We start from the raw sequence: 23,155 nt of genomic DNA, 5'->3' as shown, positions 1-23,155 counted from the left end.
ATCTGGAAGACTCTAACAGACTCCTTGCACCACTTTGCTTGGTGGTATTCGTGGACTAGTTTTTAACGGGGCGAAGGAAGAAGAGGAGAAATAGAGAATGATGTGACTTTTAAAGACTATTTAATAATCCATGTTCGATGAGAGTTGTATATGATTTATTCTTGTATTGTGGGGCTGTTTGAGCCATAGATTCATTATAGCTGGATAATTTCCATCTAATACAGGAAGCAAACCCAGCTTCTAGGATACACTCACTTTGCTAGTGAATTACTGACTTTGGTTAAAAAGGCCAGGAAATAATGTTGAGTTTGACTGCATACCGGATACAGATATCAAAAGAGATCCAAGTAGTAAATGCTTGGTGAAAATTAATTTGGCCTAATGCTAATGGGATTGTTTCTCACTCTTTTCCCATATAGAAGAATGATGGCAGATTTACGGTCATTCAGTTGGTGGGCATGCTTCGTGGCATTGGGTCTGGGATGAAGTATTTATCTGATATGAGCTATGTGCATCGAGATCTGGCTGCACGAAATATTCTGGTAAATAGCAACTTGGTCTGCAAAGTGTCTGATTTCGGCATGTCCCGAGTGCTCGAGGATGATCCGGAAGCGGCTTATACCACAAGGGTAAGGAGGGTTTGCAGGTACTGGGTTTTAGTTTTGATGAAACTTCCTCGCTTCTCACTTTGATGTTTCAGCTTTTTGTGATTTTACAAGTTTCCTCATCCTTCAGAGCCTCTTTGAAACAGCCTCTGAATGTGTGACCATTTTACAAAGCCACAAAGTAGCGCTTCACTTATTGTATTTTTTTTCCTTCCTTCCTTCCTTCCTTCCTTCCTCCCTCCCTCCCGACCCTTCCTTCTCTCTCTCCTTTTGTCTCTTCCTCTCTCTGCGTTGGTGATAAAGCTCAGCTCAGAGTCTTAAACACAGTGAGCCTCTAGCGAACGCCAGAACTTGCAGGTGTGGTCGCCGCCTGCTGATTTCAGCCAGACGGGCGCATCTGCTGACAGCTCTGTGTCTGTGCTGGGCTCTAAACTGGAGGTGACCGTGACGCAGAGATAGATAAGCAGACAGAAGCGTGAAAACATTAGCATGGAAATGCGCCTTCCCTTTACCAGAGCCCTATGATGAAAGGGAAAGAAAGAACGCATGCCTTTGGCAACCACCCTTCTGCATTTCTTCCCGATTTCACCCCAATTCTTCAAGCTCTCTACCCCTCGTCTTTGGAGACACCATGGAGTACAATGCTGTTATTTCGTATAGCGTTTCAGATAGTGAGAGGCAGGAAAAAAAAAATATATTTTTTACTAAGAATAATACTGAATATTTTCAATCAACTTGCTGTTATACAGTAGTTATGTAACAGTCCTGTGAGCCAGACGAGCCGGGATCGTGGGAGAATCTACCTCATTACTGAAGACTGCGTTTCGCCATTTAGAATTACAGGTGCGATTACTGCTTCGCCTCCTGGTTGGCTCCCGGTCCCCTCCCCCGCCGCCTCTTCTGCTGTGTCCCAACGACCGGAGGCTCCGGTCACAACCGCAGCCTTCCCTCCAGGCATCCAAACCTCTGCTTCTGCTGTCCACTGGCCTGCCTGCCACGCTCCCCACCCCCGCCCTAAACGCCTTTTAATCCCTCAATACTCAGCTCAGACGCTGCCTGCACTGTCAAGACGCCTCCGACCCCTGGTCCTTCTGCCCAGACCCATCCTTCTTTCCAATGACACTTCGAATGACCATTTCTTTAAATGTCTCTCCTTCACAAGAGCAGGAGCTGCCCTCACTCTGAACTCAGTGTCTAACATGTTTACTCAACAATATTTGTGGGGACTACAACTGCCAGGCTCCTTCTCAGAATCTGGGGACACCGTCAACCAGAGAGACACAGCCCCTGAATCATGGAACGCCCACCTAGGGGTAGAGGAAGACAATCAAGAAATATATGCCATATATATATTAATTAAGGTTTGCAGCTACTGTATTTATAAGTATATATTTAACACAATGAAATGAACACTGAGTTAACAGTCGTGTAACAAGACGTATCATTCGATGATTACATTATGTTAAACGACAGACTACACCCTTTCAAAGCACACTGAAAACACACACTTGCACACACACTTGCACACACAGCACAGATGGGGAAAAGTAACGCAGACGAGATGTTAGGGACGCCCTGGCTGGTGAGTTGACCTGTTATTTCAGAGGGTGGCCAGGGAAAGTTTCACTGGTTTGGTGACATCTGAGCAAAAGTCTCAGTACGGGGAGGAAGCACGAGATGGGACCGTCTTGGGGGAGGGGCGTGGGGGACAATATGAGGCTGAGGGACATGAGGGCAAAGGCCTGAGACGGGCGGAGCTTAGGGTCAGCGAGGACAGCGCGGCGGCAGCAGGTGAGCGAGTGAGGCGGGGCGTCGGGGGGAGGGCTGAGGAGAGGGGAGGGGGGCGTGGAGAAGGCTGCAGAGGTTCCTCGGCCGGGTAAGTGCTGGCTTTCCTCTGGGTGACGCGGGGGCTGCTGTGACATCCACAGAGCGTCACACCGACTGTGTAGGGAGCAGGAGCCGGTGAGAACGTTAGGAAGGCGGGTGAGTGACTCGGGGAGGGGCGACGGTGGGCTGGGCTGGACCGAGGTGGCAGCAGTGGGGGTGACACGTCGGTGGGTGCCGCGTGTGTTTTAAAGGTCGGGTGGCCGGGACCTGGAGACCAGGGAGACTCCTGGCGGGCGCTCAGGCCGACGGGGGGCGGTGTCGTTCTACACTGGGCTGGTGCCCAGACCCGTCCGCGTCCGGGCAGCAAGCAGTGGGTGGGTGAGTCTGGGGTTCGTGGTAAAGACCAAAGGTAGAAAATAAATTTGGAAGTGACCAGTTAGAGACGGCATTTTAAGTTAATAAATAGGATGAATGTACCCTGGTGGTTGAGTATACATACACCACGGTGTTGTAGACACCAGGATACTATTTCAAAGGGAAACATGTCTTGTACTCCTTTCTTATACATAAATTCCACGACGAAAAAACTGTAAAAAAATTATAGATGACAGAAAAAATATTGTCATAATAAAAATCTATGGCTGTCCAGTTGCCCATAATAATTTAGTTTTCTATGAGTGGTTATCGTGCTTGAATTTAGAATTATTTTTCAAGATCAGCAAAATGGTAAATGGAAGGAAACCTAAAAAAATCTCTAGGATAAATTACTTTAGCTTATTTTTAGACACTAGAGAAACGGGAGTTAGGTTATATCATATGGATAATCTTAAATATTTTTCCTGAACTGTCACCATAGTATTTTGGTTAGGAAAAAAAAAAGAAGCCGCATTAAATTATTTCAGACCTGCTCTCTCTGCGTAGTTCGCTGATTTGGCGATACACGATGCCGTATTCTGATCCAGCCGTCACGTCTGGGCCCTTTGCTGTGACACGAGATGTAATCCAAACAGAAAATCAGTGCACGGGACGATACCTCCCGCCTGTACCGAAAAACGTGAGTCTCTCTGATTTGTGTGGTGAAAAGTACTTCGACTTATTGTAATCACCTGTGGGACAAGTCTATTCAGGGACAAAGAATCTTCGGCTAACGTCTCCATCCACGATTCTTAGCAGAGGGCTGCACCGCCCTGCAGGGGACATTCTGCAGGGTCTGGAGGCAGGTCTGATTGTCACAACCAGAGAGGGTGGTGTTCCTGGCTTTCAGTGGGCACTGGGCCTGCCAAGTGTCCTCCGATGGACAGGTTAGCCCCCAATGCCACACGGAAGAGCCATCTGATCAAAAACGTCAAGTCTTTGTGCCAAGCCTTAGAAATCGTGGTTGAAATAATTACACACCATCCCTCAATGCCGAGCTGCCCGTGAGCTGTTTGGAAAAATTTTAAATGTTTGTGATCGTGTGGACTTTAACAGTAATTCACACTAATTTATTTATTTATTTCCTCCAACCTTTGCTAAGTTATTTAATATCAAAAATAAAACAATAAATACAATTTTCACAGACCTTAATTTCTCCATTGCTTTTACACGCACTATTTCACCAGTAAGAAGCCCGAGAACCTGACAATTTACACGACATTCTCGAAGCCCTATAACGACTTCACATGATGGCTGTGCGTGATGTGGTAATCTGAACAGGTAGAGTTCAGGTTCAAACGTAGGTTTTCTTACTATAAACTCAAGCTATGTCAGAACTAATTTTCTCTTAGTGGTGGCATTTCTACAGACGTAGTTCATAGTCAACTGTGGAACGGATGGAAAACAAGTAGGCCACGACCACCTCCTGGATCCACAGCTTATCACTTCCATTTTCCAGATCGAAAGTGGGGGCATGCAGAGGTACGAGGTCCTCTCCAAGGCTACAGTGGCACAGTCTGCCCAGCCACCCGACAGCACAGCCTCTGCTCTCTGCCCGCGCTCTGTCTCCTGGATGCGGGGTCCCTCCCACCCCCCTTCCCAGACCCCCGCCTTTCTCAGTGCCCTCCGTGCAGCCTACCCCCATCCTCCTTAAAACCTGAGAGCAGGATGTGCACTTGCTCAAGATCCCCGGTGGACGGGGTCATGTAACGACCCTTTGCCAGATGCTCGCTCTGTTTCTCTGACGGATGCTTTCTCTCCATATTTAAATCATGTGTTGTTTTGGGGGAAAAAACCCACACAGTATCCCTTCCTTAGTGTCGGGGATAAGCTCTCAACAGCCGTGTCCTAAATCTAACCGAGCCGTCTTTAATTTCCCGTTGGACGTCTCCGCTTCCGTCGTCAGATGCCCTGGCGGGGCCCCCAGAGGCATCGACGCTCGCTAAGGTTTCTCCTGTTAAACGTTAGAACGTAAATTAATTATTAAAGGAAATCGATTTAAACGATCTTTTCTTTCAGCGGGCATTGATTTTTCCACTAAAGCTCGCAGGTGTGCGTGTCTTCTGTAAAATATTTATTAGCAACGTCACGACTTCTTTATCTTATGCTTCCTTGATGGGAAACAACGTGGTGGGAGTTTTAGCTCAAGGTGATTTGGAAAGGGATAGAAGCATCGAATGGTCATCTGAATTTTAAAAGAGCAATCCATTTGAAACACTTATCAGTTTTTACTGGCGAATTATCATGTTAATATATTTTTTCCTGATGTGGTTTTCCTCGTCCGCAGAATTTAGTCATATGAAAAATTCTGAAATAAGAAACAAAAATTGTCCAAGCTATACCATTAATTTCTTCTTTTGAATTTGCCGAATTATTAAATACTGGGAAACGGCTATTAACAAAAGAGCCAAATATACAGCTCAGTAAATATTCACTTGGATTAAAGCAATATTAACGCGGCGTATTTTATGCTCGACTCAAAATTTTCATTTGCGATTTGAATTTGAAAATTTATTGTTATTCTCAGGTGCCAAGCTAACTATACAAGTACTAGTAAATAATGATAGTGTGTATATAATATATATGTATATATTATACAAACACACATATGTTTGTATATATACATGTGTATATGATTTTCCAGGGAATTATATATAAATCGTATTTAGATTTCTGTTTCACTAAAATAACAGTAATCTGCAGTTAATTTTTGTGAATCGAGTCTCCGAATGTATAGAACTATATGAAACCTACATAGAATCGATCACTCTGTTTTCTTTCTATACTAATAATTTCATTAACATTAAGACGATATGAAAATTAATATATTCACAACAAATTTCAAATAACTATTTTGCTAGATGGTCCTTATGAAATATTTCCATCCCCTAATTATCCAATATTTCTACCTACTACCATTTGCCTCTGTTTAGAGTTACAAAGGTACTTTGGTATGCACAGTTGCTAAACAATAAAATACACCGGATTTATTGCAAAGCATCTCCGGTTTACTTTAAGAGGTCAAGTTTCGGGCTTAGCCTTCCCTGAAGACTGCCGCCTGTGCCAAAACCAGACGGAGGCCAGATTAAATTACTGGTTCCACACTCGTCCTAATGGGAAATGATGACGGGCAGTGGGAGTTGTCAAAGGAGCACTAGGAACGGAATATCTTAAAAAGGTATATACTATGTGTAACGAAAGCTTAGAACTGAGATGGTAATGTTTACGCACAGCACCCGAGCTTGTCTGGTGCGGGCGTGGGGGGTGGGGGTCGGGGCGAGGTGGCCGATGCAGAGGGTGTGGTGACATCAGCATTCTGAAGCTCGCGTCTGGGGTGGGAGTTAGAACACTGTCGTTTCATTTTAGGAGGTCAGTGGAGAAATACAGATTTATTTACCATCGTTTAATACATGTAATTGCCACTAATGAACCAGGGAGGCCTAGCAGAAAACCCACATCAAGGCAGTTTGGGAAGAGACAGGAGTTGAGAGAAAATTCACTAAGGAAGCAGAAGGAAGGGAAGAAAAAAAGGAGGAAACAATAAATCATACACCTGAAAAAAGAGTGGAAGGAATGGAAGCCAATATATCAATCAACTAAATGTAAAAGAGTTCAATTTCCCTATCAAAAAACAAAGACTATCATATTGTCTTCAAAAACGAAATCCAGATATGTGTTGTTTTCAGGAGACACGCAGCAGCAAAGCGATAGTAGGAGGGGCTGAAATGTGTTCCCCAGGAAGACTTGCTGAAGCCCTAATGGCCGGGCCCTGTGACCGTGACCTCGGAAACAGATCTGCGTCACGGATGTATCCAAGATGAGGCCAGCGGGGTGTCCTCCTAAGAAGAGGACAGACAGTCACCAACACCGGAGAACGGCACGTGACAACGGAAGCGGAGACCGGGGTGGGGCGTCTGTACCCCGGGGACGCCCGTGATTTTCCAGCAGAGCAGAAACAAGAGGAGGGCGTGGGATGGCCTGTCCCCCAGATTACCCAGAGACAGAGCAAGGCCCCGCTGGCCCCTCGGATTCAGACTGCCAGCCTCCGAATTTCTGTTGTGTTAAACCATCTGGTTTGCGATCATTTATCCTGGTATGGCTGCCCCAGGGGACCAACACGCAAAGAAAGGCCGGAAATCGATGTGCATAGCAGGGAGATGCAAACCCACGGGGCCGTATCGGCGGAGGCTCAGGCGAAGCATCAGGCGGCAAAGAATTCAAGGCCAAAGCCGGTAAGTGGGATTTTACATAAGCTGAAAGGTTACAATTCCCCGAGAAGTTAGAGGGAGGCGGTATCGGAAAGGGTTCGGGCGAGGACCGTGGCTTTGGAGATCTCGCTTGACGTTCACGCGAGATCACACACCTGTGAGATGTGAATGACAGTGACAGCTCACTACAGGGCAGTGATGACTTTACTCCTTGATGAGGAACAAAGGAGCCAATGCAGGTAAAGTGCTCGGGACAACAGCTATCGTCCGCACTGAAAAGGTGTGAGCTGTTATTCTTTTCCTGTTGTTATTACAAACTTTGACATAAAAACCATCCAAGCAACGTGTGATATAAAAAACCCCAAGGAAAGAAAAGGACGTCACAAAATCACCGTCCGGGCGGAGGGTCTGAAACACTTGCCTTCCAAACCCGACGTCGATTTGCCACAAAGAGCAAGTCTGTGGGCACCTGTGCGGGGTCCAACACGCGCACGCGTCCTGCCCCAGAAGCAGAAAACACATTCCGCTTACACGGCCCCTGAGGACGTCTGAGCACCGCGGAACCGACAGACGTTCTCAGTAAAATCCTCGCGAAAGACTCCGTGACCTCTGTTCTCTCTCCACGATGCAAGGAAAACTAGGAATCAAAAACTGGAAAAGCTCAAACAATGGAACCACTCGAGTAGTACGGACGATGTGTCCTTTACAGTGACCCCAGAGTCTCTGTGACACTGGGGTGACGGGCAGGGGCCCTCCGGCGTCTGAGGGGCGCACGGTTAAGCCGCACTTGCCAGGGACAGGCCGCCCAAGGGCGGGACACTCTGATGCGCAGGAGGGTGTTTGTGCTGGTTATGGATTCCAGGAGGGCTCCCGGCCTTCGGGGCCAGGGATGCTGGATGTCCCCAGGGGCTCGGGACCCCCCAACACAGTGTGGCCGAAAGGCCACTTACGTTCCCACTGATAAACTTTGTTTTCAAAGCGAACACAGGGCAAAGAATCCACAGAGACTGCACCGGGCTCGGCTCCCTCCACTCTGCAGCCTCGTGTCCAGCTGCATCTGCCCCCGTGGCCCTCGCGACGTCTCGTCGATGGTGCCCTCCGCCCCGGCAGCTTCGGAGCTCACGCCCCCGCTGCCGCACCCACTTCTGGACTCTGCTCAGGTGTCACCTGCCCGAGGGGCAGGCACGGACTACCTGTGAGACAGCGCTGCCGGCTTCTCTGTCGGCCACTCTGTGTTGGCCTTTGACGTAGTGACAGTCCGCCACGTGCCACTTCGCAGCTCGATTTGCCTGCTTATTGTCCGTCTCTTCTCTGCTCACAGAGTGCAGGACACGCCCCTCTTTTTCCCTTAGGAATAACGAATTCGAGCTTTTCCTAGATCAGTCTGTATAAAGTTTTATCAGTCTATATAAAAATTTATGGGTGTGTTTAGTTGAGAAGTTTGTGCCTCTACATTTTACTAATGTGACGTTTGTGAACGTTCTTTTATTTCTGACGGCAGTAAACACGTTTTCAGACTCGTAACTCCCACGACTCAGAACGGTGTGGCGAGTCCCGTGCGGAACGTCACCTGTACAGTTTGCCCCCTTGGTCACCCTGATGCGTTTTCGAGTGAGCGGACACGCTCTAACGTCACGTAACGTTCCTCTGGGAAGACCCCTTCAGGAGTGGAGTCATACGTCTGCCGAAAGCGACATGTTCTATGTCAGGACTTCACTGTCACAGCGCTGGGGGCCGGGGGCTCGTTATCTGCTGCGATGCGCGTTTACAAGTCGGCCCCGGGCTTTGTCCCCCATGCTGGCGCCTGTGCCCCTGCCGTGCTGTGCGGTGGGACAGCAGACGCGTTTCTCACCCCTGCAGGCGTCCCTGGCGCTGCACACACAGCGGACCCTCCACGGTCACCGGCGGCACCTGCCCGCGACAGGCTTCGTCGGTGACCGGGACGCACCCCGCCCTCCTCTAAAGGAAACGAGTAAAGGCGGTCACTCACATTTGGAGCCTGAAGACGACCCGCTGACGGCCGATCTCGACGCCCCCTTCATGGAGAAGACGCCTTTGCCCCGGCGAGTCGTGGTGACGGCCACTCGGGGGCGCTTCAGGGGGACGGCCGTGCGGGGCGGCGGCGGCACGCGCCCGTGGTACTCGAACAACCTTCGGGAGACACAAACGGGTGTCGTGAGTCGGCGTCTGCCCGGGCGCGACGGTTTGGCCCAGAAGCTCCTCACGCCACGGCGTGGAGCGATTCCGAGCGCGCGGCTCGTCCTCGCTGCCGCCCTGTCACATCCGGAAACGGGTCTTCCCTAGAAGGCTCGTTTCTCGAAAGCCGGGAGAGCACGGTCTACGCCTCCCGACTCCGGACTCCGAGTCTCCCGCGGGAACCCGTCTGGAAGGCGTGATGCGGGACCATGAGCTTGGCCCCCGCGGCGCCATGCACTTCGCTGCAACCACACCGAGCCCGGCTCAAGGGATGTCCCCTTTCCCGCCGGAAATGACCCGCTCACCCATCAGACACTGATCAGCACCCAGTCTGAAGACAGGAAGCGAGTGTGCGGAGCCAGGACCAAATCCCAGGAAATCTGTCCCATCGCCAAACAGCTCGGAAAGTCAGACCGGGGTAACGGAAACAGCTGTGAGGGGTGACCCGGGACAGTGAGCAGCTCTAAGGGCGTCGTGAGTGAGGACAATGGGGACGGGACTCGGCTGAGAGGCTGCGGGCCCGGGGCAAGCTCTGCGGATGACCGCACCGGAGGGAAACACGCATCCGCGTTGTTGTTCTGACCGTCTGCTGGACGTGCCAGCTGAGACGACAGGTATTTGTCCGATCGGCCACTGAAGATTTCCCTCACGAGAGGAAATGCCAACGGCACTCTTCGCAGCTTTTGGTAAAAAGTGAAACATAGGATTCGCCGCCATCAGTGCATTTTTGTTAAACGATGACAGGAATGAGTATGCGCATTTACTCATTTATATAAACGTGTAATCCACTGGGTTTTCAAAAGCTCCATTTTATACTGTGTACACACAGACAACACATTTTCATGCGACTTAGCACATTTGAGAATCACAAACATTTAGAGCAAAAAAATGAGGATATATTCACTCATTTATTTTTAAAGACTCTTCGCCAGCGAACCAGATGTGCTGTTATTCATTATAAAGAGCATTACTGACTTAGAAGGATGATTGTTACATATTTGACTGTGACACCATTACATAGATCATGTTCTCACAAGGGCTTTAAAACAGTCGATAAAAATAATCTATTGCAAATGTCAGCAATGAGAAAACCAGAACAGAAAAGAAAATTAAAAAATCTCTTCTAATAGGTTATTTCATAACTTTGCTTCTTATTTACACATACAGATGAACACAGGATAATTCTTTTTTGAAAGCTATAACAACAATTAAGATAAGCTGGTTTCCAAATATTCATTCATTCGTTTGGAGGGAAAAAGTAGTATATAACCCATACTGGAAGCAGAACCGAATTCTAGAAATGTCTCCAGCGTCACAAAGCCAAAGTGTTAGAAACGTTTTTGGAAACAAACAAGCTGAGAACAACTGAGAGGCGTCTGGAGAGGGGCAGGAAGGGACCGAGAGCTCCAGGGAGACCCCGCCCTCTGCGAACCAGCGAAGGCCAGCAGCCTGGGAACTGCTCGCAGAGAACAGGTCGTGGGTGTCGCCATACACGGTTTACTTCGAAGGGTGCAAGCGGGCGAGGCCAAGGGGGTACGTATGCATCTGCACCGCCAGGGCCTGAGAAGTCCAGAGGGCCAGCGATGACCGCCTCCATTGCCATCGCGAAGCAAGGTCTGCATTATTCACTTCTGAGCTGAATTCTCAGAGCACCTTAGGTCAGTGAACCCAAACCCGAGGCACTTTTCCGGAAAGAAACAGAGCCACAGAGCCATCTCTCGCAGGGTGGGTCCTGCCTCTCGAGATGAAAGGCCAGGTGTTCTGGACGGAGCATTCCTGAAGTCAGCTAATCTGTGCGTGGGGTTACGGAAACCTCGAAAGCCCACTAAAATACGTAACGATGGAAGGATGCCGCCACGAAAAAGCAGGCCAGCACGGCCACCCTCGTCACCGCGTCTTCAGTTACGATGCGACAGGATAATCGCTACAGAGCGTAGCCCCTGTTCGCTGAACGTTTGGGTGAACTGCTTCACAGCGGGATGACTCCTTCCCCTCCGAGCATCGGTAAGGTTTTACCAGTTCTTCCTGCTGCTCTGACAGGGAGATGTGCAGCATCAGGACTGAGCATTGTCAAAGTGACGTGAGGTTTGCACAACGAAGCTACAGCCAGGACTAGGACTTCACGAAGGGCCTTATTTTTAATTTCACAGAATCTAACAGAGTTGGGCGTTTCTTAACTTTCCCTGGGCGCACTTGAGATGACGAGATGTGAAAGGAAGACAGGAGATCGTGCTGACGGATAAAGAGCTGACATGGTAACGATGGGAAGCGGGGGGTTTTCTGGGATTATGGGATGGGACGTGGGGTTCTTCTGGATGCAGGGGGAGGTGGGTGAAAGGCAGCTCACGGAGGAGACCCGCGCATCGGCTTTCTCGTCAGAACTCTGCGTCTCGTAACTCAGACATTTCGCCTTTCCAAAGTGCTGGCTTGGCAGACAGTGCTGACACGGACGAAGAACCCGCAGAACTGCACGGAACCCGGATCCCACAGGCGAGTTAGGAGCTTAACGCTCCTGCCTCTCAGCTTTTCGCTCCTTCACCTCTTAGAATTACAGTCCTTCTCCTTCTTTTTAATGGGTCTTCATTTTACCTAATATTGCTCAGTCAGGATACTGGTTTTCCCTGTACTTACTGATCAAATAGAGAACTATTTACACGAAGCCAAACACATCATTTTTCCTTCCCCAAGGTCTATTTTAAAATAGAAGCTCTAAAAGACCCAAGAATCCCGTTTTTCCCCTAATATTGACTGATCAAGTAGATAATGGTTTATAAGGAAGCCAAACATAATTCTCTCTTCCCCAAGGTCTCTTGTAAAACAGGAATGTAAAAGACTTACTCTCAAGCAGTAAATAAAATAAATGTAGTCGTGTTTTAATAAAAGCAACCCACCGAGGAAATGTGAAGATTTAAGCTGTTTTATTTGATAAACATTTCTACTTTTCATGTGCCTACTTCTTGTTTGGAATTTTGTTTAATAATATGTGAGACATGTGATTTTATTAAATAGCAAAAGCTAAAAACTGGTAAATAATTTTCATATTAACTTGATAAAAATAGACATGACTTGTCTCTAGAAAGAATAAGGATATTAGCTGTCAACAAATAGCTGCTCTTTCCAACAAAGGCGATTCAATGGCATGTTGACATATAAAATGAATACAGTTTTGAATACTTGCTTTTCATTAAAAGGTTGTTATTATTAAGCATCGATGATAATAAAGCAACATTTTCGGGAAAAACACATGAAAAAACCACACTCTAAAACAATTAGTATCGTTCGCCAAACCTTTTCCCACTAGTGTCCATGTTTTTCACGTAATTGAAAGCACGAGATATGCACAGTTGCGTCTTCTGGCCAGTTCTCTTCGGTTTATATTTAAACAGCTTCTTGTGCCTGCCCAGTGGTCCCGCTGTTTACGTCATCGCCACGGTGCCTCTTCTCAGGTCAAATAACCACAACTGGATAAATCACTGCCCGATGGACTTGACTCGGTGCCTATATTCCACCGCCGACTGATACAGTTTTAAAATTCGAGAAAAAATTTTGAAAATGCAGCATTGGCATAGTATTTTGCCACTGAACACGAAGCTTTCATTTTAGATAAACGACGATTTAAAGCATTGACGGTTCCTTATTTTCTTTCAAATTCCCCTCGTGAAAAGAGTTCTTCGCTTCACGTACTCGGATCAACTCTTATAGTCTCTACGTGCTTAATGCTAAGAAAAATATGTAGTTGAGACGGGGGGCCAACCCGCCGGGCTCCCCGGTTTACGGTCATGCTCCCACGGGGGTCTCTGAGCAGGTGAATGAAAATCGATAGCCAGAGACCGTCCCCCTGTCTCCACCCAACCTTGACCCCTCCTCTTCAGTTTGCTTGACTTCTGACAGATGCAAAAAAGCAAATTAAGGTGCCCTTTTATTTTTAAGAAAGGATATGTTTGAAATTCACAGGAACGACTTTATACTATACATAGTCTGTAATATATATAGTATAAAGATATAGTATATCTGTTTTCTACAGTTTGAACTACCAAAATTCTTAAAATCTGTCTATAATTCCACCCTGACCTCAGATAAGCTTTTGGTTACAATTGAATCAGAAAATAATTTTTAAAGATACGTTTTGCTTGAGACAGTAAATATTTGATTTCTTTTTTTTTGTCATGAAACTTTCCCAAGATTTTTAGTGACCTTCCCAACCCAATCTGGGGCAAGCTGATTGAAATCTTGAATGATCTTTTCTTGCAACATTTTGACCTTAATATAATCTTCCTATTTTGTACAAATTTGCTGTTCGCTACGGCTTGCATACAGCATTGGGTAATCAGAAAGTTAACACGTTTGAGTAGCAATAAAATGGTTCTTTTATTATTTAACTCTCTTTTTGAAAATTATTATTTATGCCTACAGCACCCGATCTTCCTAGGTGGTCTCCCATCCAAGTACTAACCAGGCCCGACCCTGCTTAGCTTCCAAGATCAGACATCAGGCTTGTTCAGGGGGACATGGCCATAGGCCATGGACTGTGGCTCCACTGGGGCACGAACCCAAGACCTTCTGCATGTAAAGCAGATGTGCTAACCGTACACTATGGAGCCACATTCTATTATTTAACTCTTATAATTCTGCAATGTTGGTTTTGTTAAGTCATTTTGCCCAGGAAAGAGACCTGTAAAAAAGGAGGTGACTCGCCCCAGTGCAAACAGCCAACTCATGCCCACCGGGCCCCGAAACTCATCTCCGCTTCTGAGTCACACCCGCTGCCAACTGTGCCACGCTGCTGCCTCCAGACATTTTCAGTGTCCGCCACTCTAGCAGATGGTAATTTAAATTTGCATAATGAAACAGACGTTGCCGCTCGCTAATATGTTTTTCCGATATTCATGAATATATACTGTGCTCTGTAATCAATGATCTGAAACAATGGCAACTCGACAGGGGCGCCTTTCCATTAACGGCATCTCCGTCGGCTTCCCTTCTGTTAATTTACACGAGGTCAGAATCGTCCCGGAGTGGAACCATGTCCGCGTGAGTCATTTACGAGTAATGTGTTTTCTGTGCGGTAAAGCGCCGAGGGCATTGTTTTTCTCTGTTATCAGAAGTTTACTCATTCCTGGAGGTGACAAGCCACCCGGTGCTCCTGCTGATATAGTGGAAAAAAGTCTGGCTTAAAACTGCTAATATCTCAGAAATTGAAAATGTTCCCTGGGGCAATTCAATGTAATTTTAGGCACGTATCTCCTTTTCTTTACTTGGAAGAGTATAAATATTTATGTTTCGTTTTAATAACATGTAATGTCCTTCATTTGGAGCCAGACTTGACCTTTCAGAAGAAAATGCAATTGAATGCCGTAAATTACTGGCCAATGCTTTGGATCATACGAAACGATAAAAGTTTAGAACAACGACTCAAGTCTATTATTTAGTGATACACTTCGTGATCCCTGAAATTATGGATAGAAATTAACTTAGTCTTTGGGAAAGTTACTGCTGGGCCAACGTACCAAAACAGCTTTGTTTTTGCTTTGGCTTCCTGTTCTCGTCACCATCGCTCCGGCCTGGCTGCCTGGGGAGAAGCAGCAATTCATTCCAGTAGTGGCGGCTGAATCCAGTTTGGGTCATTTGCAACACCGGCAGAACAGTGTCATCGCACCCCTCAAAGAGGTCGGGGTTCCAGCCCCACGGCCGCCCCCCTGGGCTCAGACACAGCAGCACGGCCGAGCAGAAGCGCCCGCTCAGTGCCAGCTCTAAAGGTCCCTTTTCTACCTCAGCATCTGACCATGCCGGCCTCTTCCCATCCCCTAGCCCTGGGGGCGTGGCTGCTCCAGGGTTTGCGGACTCCATTGTGTCATAGTTTTCCTGCTGCTTTTTCAGATCCTCAGTACCTGGTTAGATGATGTCAGCTGCGACTGTCCCCGTGAAATATAACTAGGTGATTTCTGTTGTCCTGACCCAAAATGCAGGAGCCCGCGGTGAAAGGGAATGGCCAAAGCCTCGCTCTCTCTGCCGGTCGCGTGCTCAGTTGCATCTGGAGTTGATCGGGGGCAGAAGAAGGACAACAAGACACACAGAATAGTCCGGAGGTGATCCGACGAACCGTTCTGGAAGGACAGCTGACCCTCTGCTCGCTTCTCATCCACAGGGACACTTCTGCATGAAGATGACTACAATGACTACGAGAAGCCCGTTCGCCACCACTGGGGACGGTCACCGCTGGCCGTTCTGAGCAGCCAGTGCTGATGAAGCACCGAAAGCCGACCAGGCACGATGCCGACCATCACGCATATGCTACTTCATTGAATCCTCAGCCTCGCGAGGCAGGAATTCATTCCGTGCTCACTTCACGGACGAGACAACAGGGTTTGATGTATTAAATAACTTGCCCAAGTTTGCAACACGAGCAAAAAAAAAAAAATAACCATAAATACAAGCAGACTGTAACTTCCGAGGGACCACTGCGGGCGAGACGGTCAGCGCTGACTTAGCGGGCGACTTACGCTGTCCCGCCTCCGGTTCACGGTCCGGCGTTCACGGGGACCTGGGCTCCCAGGGAACTCCCCTCCAGCGGCAGGCGCGATGGCAAACACGCAAACGAGACCACCGGCTGCTCAGACGGTCTGTCCGCAATCCAACCACGCTCATCTGCACACTTACACGCCGAGCGGACTGCGTAAGACGAGGGAGTGACCTGGAAATTGTTCAGCGTAAGCTGAAAGCTTCAGGCTAACATTATGGCTGGTTAGGGCTCTTGCTCTTTGGCAGGTAAGGTCTGTCTGTCTGTTCGTCCATCCATCCGTCCATCCATCCATTCGTCTATCTAATGATATCTAACCTAATTAATGATTTCATTGATCTATAATTTATACATAGTAAAAAAAAAATACAGATGTTGGCTCCCTTTTAAAGGTGAGAAAATGAAAGGCCTGACTACTTGTCCAGAACTTGGGTCTCTCACCATCTAGGCCAAACTCCATTTTAGCTAGAAATCCTTCAGATGTGGAAGAAAGTCACATCTTAGAACATACCGAAGCGATGAGAATGCTAAAGCCGCTTCACAGTGACAGACGAAGAAACAGCGCATACTAATTTAAAACTTCATTCGTAGAGACTTGAAACAAAAGCCGTATTAGAATCCATCTTTAACGTCGTCGAAAATGAAAATGTTCAAATGTCTTGGAGACCACTTAAGTGTCATCTTCTCTTAACTGTGAATGGGGTTATCGCAATGCTGCTGCCAAGACCTCGAATCATTTTTTTAGGATAAGTTACTATAAGCTAGTTAATATTTAAAATAATATATTTTGTAGAAATGATGGAAACGATTCGAGAAAATCATCCTTAAAAATTCCTACCTGGCCGTGGAGGCATAGCGAGTTAGGCAGCTGGCTACCTCAGCCATCACACACGGTGGCCGTGGCTCTGGCTCCCATCTGGGGAAGGCAGCTTCCTTTACCGAATTGCATGCACTGAGGTGCCCCCCGCCAACGCCCCCACATTCACACAGTCGGTTACCGAATCTAAAAAAAATAGGTTGTGATTATAGCTTTGTCACTAGTTAACTGTGTGATCTCGGGAAAACCAAAATCTTTCTAAATGTAAGGAGATGAATAAATAATAACAAATCGAGCACCCGCTATGTTTGAGGCTTCATGGACGTGCCGGAGCACACACGAACAAGCGAAGCCGTGTACCTTTCCTGCTCTCGGGGTCTCAGGGACGAAGGGAGGTGGCCGCCCATCAAAGGCTGTCATCGCAGAGAGGGACGCAGCACGCAGAGCCGGGAGGAGGGGTGCTGGGTGCTGGAGCGGGGGACGGAGGAGGCTGATGAGCCTGAGAGTGGCCCTCCTGCCGCCCTCTGCCCTGGGTGACGGCGGAGGAGGGAGGAGCAGGGGCAGCCCAGGGCCAGGCCTGGGGCTGGGGGACCCCGTGCTCCCTGGAACCGAGGACAGCTGGGGAAGACCCGCATGGCTGGAGCAGAGGCCCCGACGAGGGCTCGCGGAGTTTCTTCCCAACTTAAATGTCGACAAACCCTTCTCCCGACTCTGCCCTTTTATGTCTTGAGAATTTTTAAAAAATATTTTATTTACTTATTTATTTTTTAAAGATTTTTATTTATTTTTGCCCCTCTCCCTCCCTCTCTCCCCTCCCCTCTGGAAACCACTAGTCCAATGTCCATGTTCCTGTTCATTTGTGGCTTTTAGGTTTATATCCCACATATAAGTGATATCATGTGATTTTCAACCTTTTCTGTCTGGCTTATTTCGCTTAGCGTGATGATCTCGAGGTCCATCCATGTTGTCGCTAATGGCAGTATTTCATCTCTTCTTATGGCTGAGTAATATTCCATTGTATATATGTACCGAGAATTTTTGTTTGAATAGAACTTATAATTAAAGGCTTAAAAGACACCTCGTTTTTTTTGTGTGTGTGTCCATTGTCTACGTAGAGATATACGACGTGCCCTCACTTTGCATATCTATCTCTGAATGTCAACCACCAATGTTTAGTTAAATAACCCCAATGTCTCAACAGCAACAATCACATTTCAGCGGCGACAATAACTGTGAGTAATTTCCCAAAGTCCAAACTTGGCTGCCGGGTCTTCAGTGCGCAAATCACTAAGCAAATGACAGTCAGCAGTCACGTCGCTCCTGGTCATTGAGCGTCTGTCACCCCGGTCACACATGACTGAGAGCGTGGGGTTGTATTGTCTCTTGTCGTCTCATGATAAACCATATGGTATTTTGTAAAAACGGGTAACCCGGACAGGGAACTGGTCAGCAAAGATGAACGTGCGGTGACACGGGGACGGAATTCAAAGGAACTGTCACGGAATTACAGGAGAAACAGCAGGCGGGGTTGCTGACTGGCTTCCGTCTGAGATGCCGGAGGAATGGAGGCCAAGCAAGCGGACCGACACGGACGAGCGAAGTCGTGACGTGACGGGAAGAGGCGGAGGTGCCCGAGAAGAAGGGACCCTGGCAAAAACTCTGCACTCAGAAGAACCAGGGACACAGCCCTCGACAGGTGGCCCGGCTGCCCAGCCCCTAGGCTGGGGTCCGGCAGCTCTCCCCGTGGGAGGAGCAGCGGCGCCATCTCCGAGTCCCGCCAGAGGCAAGCAAGCCCCGCCTGACGACTTCGATAAATCGGTCTTTTGTACAAACCAATAACACACGCTAGTTCTCAATATTTTTACCTTTTTAAATTAGTGTGCTAAATCAGTATTAGTCTTATTGTAAATTCCCTATATACTTATAACCAATAGTAGGAGAGTTTTTGATATTTTGACAAACATTTTCCAAGGTCGTGAAAAAAATCCCATTCCGCCCCCACTGACCACATTGCTTTGCATGTTTTGCTCTCGAGGTCCCGCAGTACGATGCAAAGCAGGACCTGTCCATGATTTTTACCGAAGCGAACCCACCCCGCATTTTCAAAGTGTCATACGAAAGCAGATGAACTTTAGAAGGTTCAAGAATTCTAAGTCAGCAGCAGATCTGGAAAATAACATTGGTTAATTAAATCTCTGGGATATTATCCGAACATCAGAAAGCAGATGTTAGGCTTAAGCACCCTCCAAGTCCCTAAAGTCGGAGACGCACCAAACTCGAGTAAGTATAATAAAAACGGGAAAATCTGGCGAATCTGTGTTTCTGCAGACTTAGTATTTTCTTTTAGTTTTACTAAAAAATATTATTTTAAACACATGTGACTGAAATGTGCGAAAGAGATAAAAGATAATTTAAATCAAAGGGAAACAAAGACGAACAAGTTACATACCGGTTATAGAAGTCGTCTCGGTAGTAATCGTAGTCGAAGACGTAACCACTGAGGGAAGAAACAAAAAGTTAGTTGACATTCATCTCCACCCCATTGATTTTGGCATTAATTTTTGATGCTAGAACAAGAGATTTAGGTTGCTTTTAAAATATTTATTTTTCCACGTAATTATGTATCCAAAGAATTTTATAGGGTGACGTCTCATTGGATACAGTGCCATGTCACATGACTAGATACAGCCAAACAGTGCACAGACAGATGCACGGTTTTAAATGATGAGAGCAGGTAGCAAAATAAATTTTTTTTAATACTTGAAATTAAATACGATCGAAGCCCACTTTTTTTCCTAGAAGAGATATAATGTGTAATATAGTTAACCCATCTTCCTAAGGTGTGTACGACGAGGCTAAATAATGAACAGAGGGATAAAAATAACATAAATGGATAAGACTAATGGTCCATTCGCCATAATAATGGTAAACAGAAATGGGTTTCCTCAGAAATTCAGCTTTTCTTTTTTTTTATTCTAAAAATTTATGATTCAATACTTTACATAGAGAAAAGCTTCTTAAAAAGCCAGTCTGGCTGAATCTTACCAACAATAACTTGACTATTTTAGGTTATAGAAATAGGAATCAGCAAGTGCGTTTCAGCGATAAGATTATGATGACCAAGCCCCTTAAAGGAATAATAGCTCATAAAATTTCCCCCATTCGCTTGTATAGCGGTTGCATTTTACAAAGCACTCTCTATGCATTATTTCTTTTAAAGGTTAGTCCTCACGACGACCCTGTTGGCTCCTGTAACTGGAAGACACTACAGTGGGAAAGACTTGCTGACGTTTTTATCGCTGGTGCGTGACGGAGCCGAGGCCGGGATGAAAATCTTGCAAACCCGCACCTGGAGTGTTCTTCACGACACGGAGCAGCCCTCCCCACGCTCCGCCTCACTGCGAAGGGAGTATCTGTACTACGAGGAAGTATTCTTTTTAACATTTAGTCAGTTATTTTTTTATTGTCATAAAATTTACCATGTTAACCTTTTTTAAGTATACAATTCGGTGGCCTAAAGCACACTTACCATGTTGACTGCCCATTCCCAGGACTTGTCTTTGTCCCGAAGTGAAACTCCGTGCCCTTAGAGACTGACACCCCTCCGTCCCCCCACGCCATGACCACCTCTCTGCTTTCTGTTTCTACGAATCTGCTCGTTCTAGGCACTTCGGGGGTGGGGCCGTACAGGATGTGTCCTTTTTGGTCTGGTTTAATTCGGTTACTATCCACATTGAAGCACGTAAAAGAATTTCATCCCTTTTTATGACTGGATAATATAACACGATATACATAGACATACATGCCACTTTTTATTTAAAGCTATGCTACTTTTATTCACGTCTGTCATGCGTAGTCACCATTTTACCTTACGTTCAATTATTTTTAAGAGTAGATTCATCTTATAACTGGACGTCGCTGCTCTTAGACCCCATGTCCCCCGCTCCAGGCCCTGGTCACCACCATCCTACTCTCTGTGTCTGGGTTCGTTTTCTTCAGATTCCACAGAAAAGAGGGATCATGTCCTTCTCTGTCTGATTCATGTCACCTGGCAGAAGGCCCTCCAGGTCCATCCCTGTTGTCACAGATGGCAGGATGTTCTCATGGTTGAATAACATTCTATTGTGCGTGGACCACGTCTCCTCAATCCATTCATCTGCTGACAGACACTCGAGCGATGGTAATTACGTTTCATAATCTTTTTTTTCTGACACTCTCTTTTTATATGATAACCTTAGACAGTGGTGCTTAATAGCAAGAGGAAAATATGACACACGGACTAATAATAAATGTGTCTCTAATGCAGACGACAGGGGTGATTTCTGGTGTGCCTTATACCTTTAGGGAATACTTCAAAAATTCAACAGCCTCCTGGAGATTTAAAAATGCACGAGAAAAAAGAATTCACTTTCGTTTTGCTCCATGGCTGCTTAAATGATCTTGTCCGATCTGCTTATTCTTCGCCAGATCCTGACTGCTGAGGCGTATTTACAGGAACAAGTGGTAGCTAAGCATCGCGAATCGTTTGACCTCTGGTCCCACTGTCTGCCGCCAGAAACTCAATTTTACCTGTCAGGTGAAAGATGCAATGAGATGCACAGACAGATCTTGGTAATCAGGACAAGCCTGCTTTTGTCGTCACGGTGTGGAATTGTGGCAGGCATGCCCTGGCTGTTGTTGGCTCAGGTCGTGAGCTGTAAAATCGAGCCGGATCTCTGAGGAAGAGGAAGAGGTTCAAGGAGACGCACGCGGCACCTCGGGCAGGTCTGGTTCACGTCACAGGGCTTTCCTCGCTGGTTCCTGCCTCCCTCCTCATTTTCTCCCCCTCCTGCAGATTCTATCGCTTTCATTCAAAAAAACAAAAACAAAAAAAAAACAAAAAAAACCTCTCCTTTTTCTTTCTCTTTCTCTGTGAACCTCCATGAGAAATTAGCTGTCAAAAAATGGCTGTTTCCAGGAGTCATATCTAGATTTCTAAAGTATTTTATGTATCCTACAATTTTCCTGCCAGAAGAAGATCTCGTCTTTCACATTAAAAAAAAGATTCTTTCCACCCTCACAAGCCAGTGGTGCTGTTATGCTCACGGCTAATCTATTTTGGTTTTTAAAGGAGGAACTTTTGCGATTTTCATTCGGTAGTTTTGTATGACAATCCTGTTCTTAGGCCACTGAAAATAAAATGAGAATAAATTCAGTGTCCAATAAATGGTGAAGTTTCTGTTATTTGGGGGAAGGTCACGGCAAGGGGGAGGTACTTGACTTTGTAGAAAAGTGAAACAATAGTTTTGAATATTTAACACAAAAAAATACTTTGTATTTTCCTTTTTAATTCTGGTAGACTTTTCTTCTGCTTTTCAAGGTATCTTTCTTCTATTTGCTCTCAAAATTTAAAAAGAAATCAGAATTGGTAAAGTAATTGATTAAAGTCACACACATATACTCTTTCTTTTATTGCTGAAGATTAAATGAGACCTAATAACTTTCTTGGAATTTCATTTAAACTTTTTCATTTACAGAAGAAGAAATCGCAACTCATTGGGTTTTGCGATCTACGAGATCAATTTTATCTAATCCTTCTGAAGTCGTAATACCAGCTTCATATGAGTAGTCTAACACACAAAAGTATTTCTTATTTTCTATCACGAAACTTCATAAAAATATAATCTGAGGAATATTAATAAACTTCGTAGCACAAGGAGGGGGCATTTGAATAGTTTAACAGACACCTGCCAATCATGACTACTACTGGGGCCTTCTGCTGATGGCAAGTGTGGTACGGGGAGCTGTGGCTGTATTGGCAGAACATGGCTCACGCACACACAAGTTCAAAATTCAAAACCAGGGAAACAAGCTATTTAGTTTAAATTTCATTGACAAAATACTCAGTTTAGTACCAAGGACCTTTGGAATGCGGGAAGGGCTACGAGAAAGCTTCAGAATTTATAAAATGCCAGGCTACTTGCGGGCCAGGGCCTGGCAGCTGGGCAAGAGGTTCGAAGGTGAAAACGACCCGCCCAGCCGGCTCACCTGCGCTGGTCTCCGGCCTAGGCCTGCCGTGAGCCAGGCTCAGAGCACGACTAACTGAAAGTGTGTGAAGACTGAGCCCTGGGAACGAGAGGGGGAGGAGGGAAGTGAAAGAATTATTTCCCTTTCTGGCTGAGCCAACACGGGGAGTTTGGAGACACGGGCCTGAAGGGTACTTGTCACCCTCAGGTCTGCTGTGATCAATTTAGGAAGGACGGTCACACACACACTTCTGAAACTGTGTTCAGTCTTCACTTCTGTCTTCTGGTCCAGCGGGATTAAAGCATATACATGTGTATATACTCCCCAATTTAGGATTATAAAGCGACCATGAGTGTGAAACTTTATTTTCTACAAACATCCCCATGCACCTGGCAAGCCCACTGGGACGGTGACAGCGAGAGATGCAAACATCTGGCCGTTTTGAAGACGTGGCCTGGACGAGGGACATCACCCCCCAGCCCGAGCTCCTGGCTGTGAGAATCTTCACATCGGCGCTGCTGCCGCCTCGAGAGCATCCTTTGCACCAAATGCCACAAATAAACAC

General features: G+C 46.6%; 1 protein-coding gene and 1 pseudogene across 1 annotated transcript in view; both read right to left on the bottom strand.

The window, feature by feature from the left end:
* RALYL (RALY RNA binding protein like) overlaps positions 1-23,155 on the bottom strand; it is a 174,916-nt gene that overhangs the window by 13,968 nt on the left and 137,793 nt on the right. Inside the window, exons 6-7 of the mRNA XM_006924101.1 lie at positions 19,034-19,081; positions 9,045-9,205 (exon numbers count right to left, since the gene is read on the bottom strand). Coding sequence (XP_006924163.1) covers positions 9,045-9,205; positions 19,034-19,081 — 209 coding nt within the window. The remainder of the gene's footprint in view (positions 1-9,044; positions 9,206-19,033; positions 19,082-23,155) is intronic.
* LOC112472684 lies at positions 13,655-13,770 on the bottom strand (annotated as a pseudogene).

The sequence above is a fragment of the Pteropus alecto genome, unplaced genomic scaffold (assembly GCF_000325575.1).
Source record: "Pteropus alecto unplaced genomic scaffold, ASM32557v1 scaffold87, whole genome shotgun sequence".
NCBI lineage: Eukaryota > Metazoa > Chordata > Mammalia > Chiroptera > Pteropodidae > Pteropus > Pteropus alecto.
The sequence above is the reverse complement of the archived record's forward strand: the minus strand, read 5'-3'. Positions and strand labels throughout refer to the sequence as shown.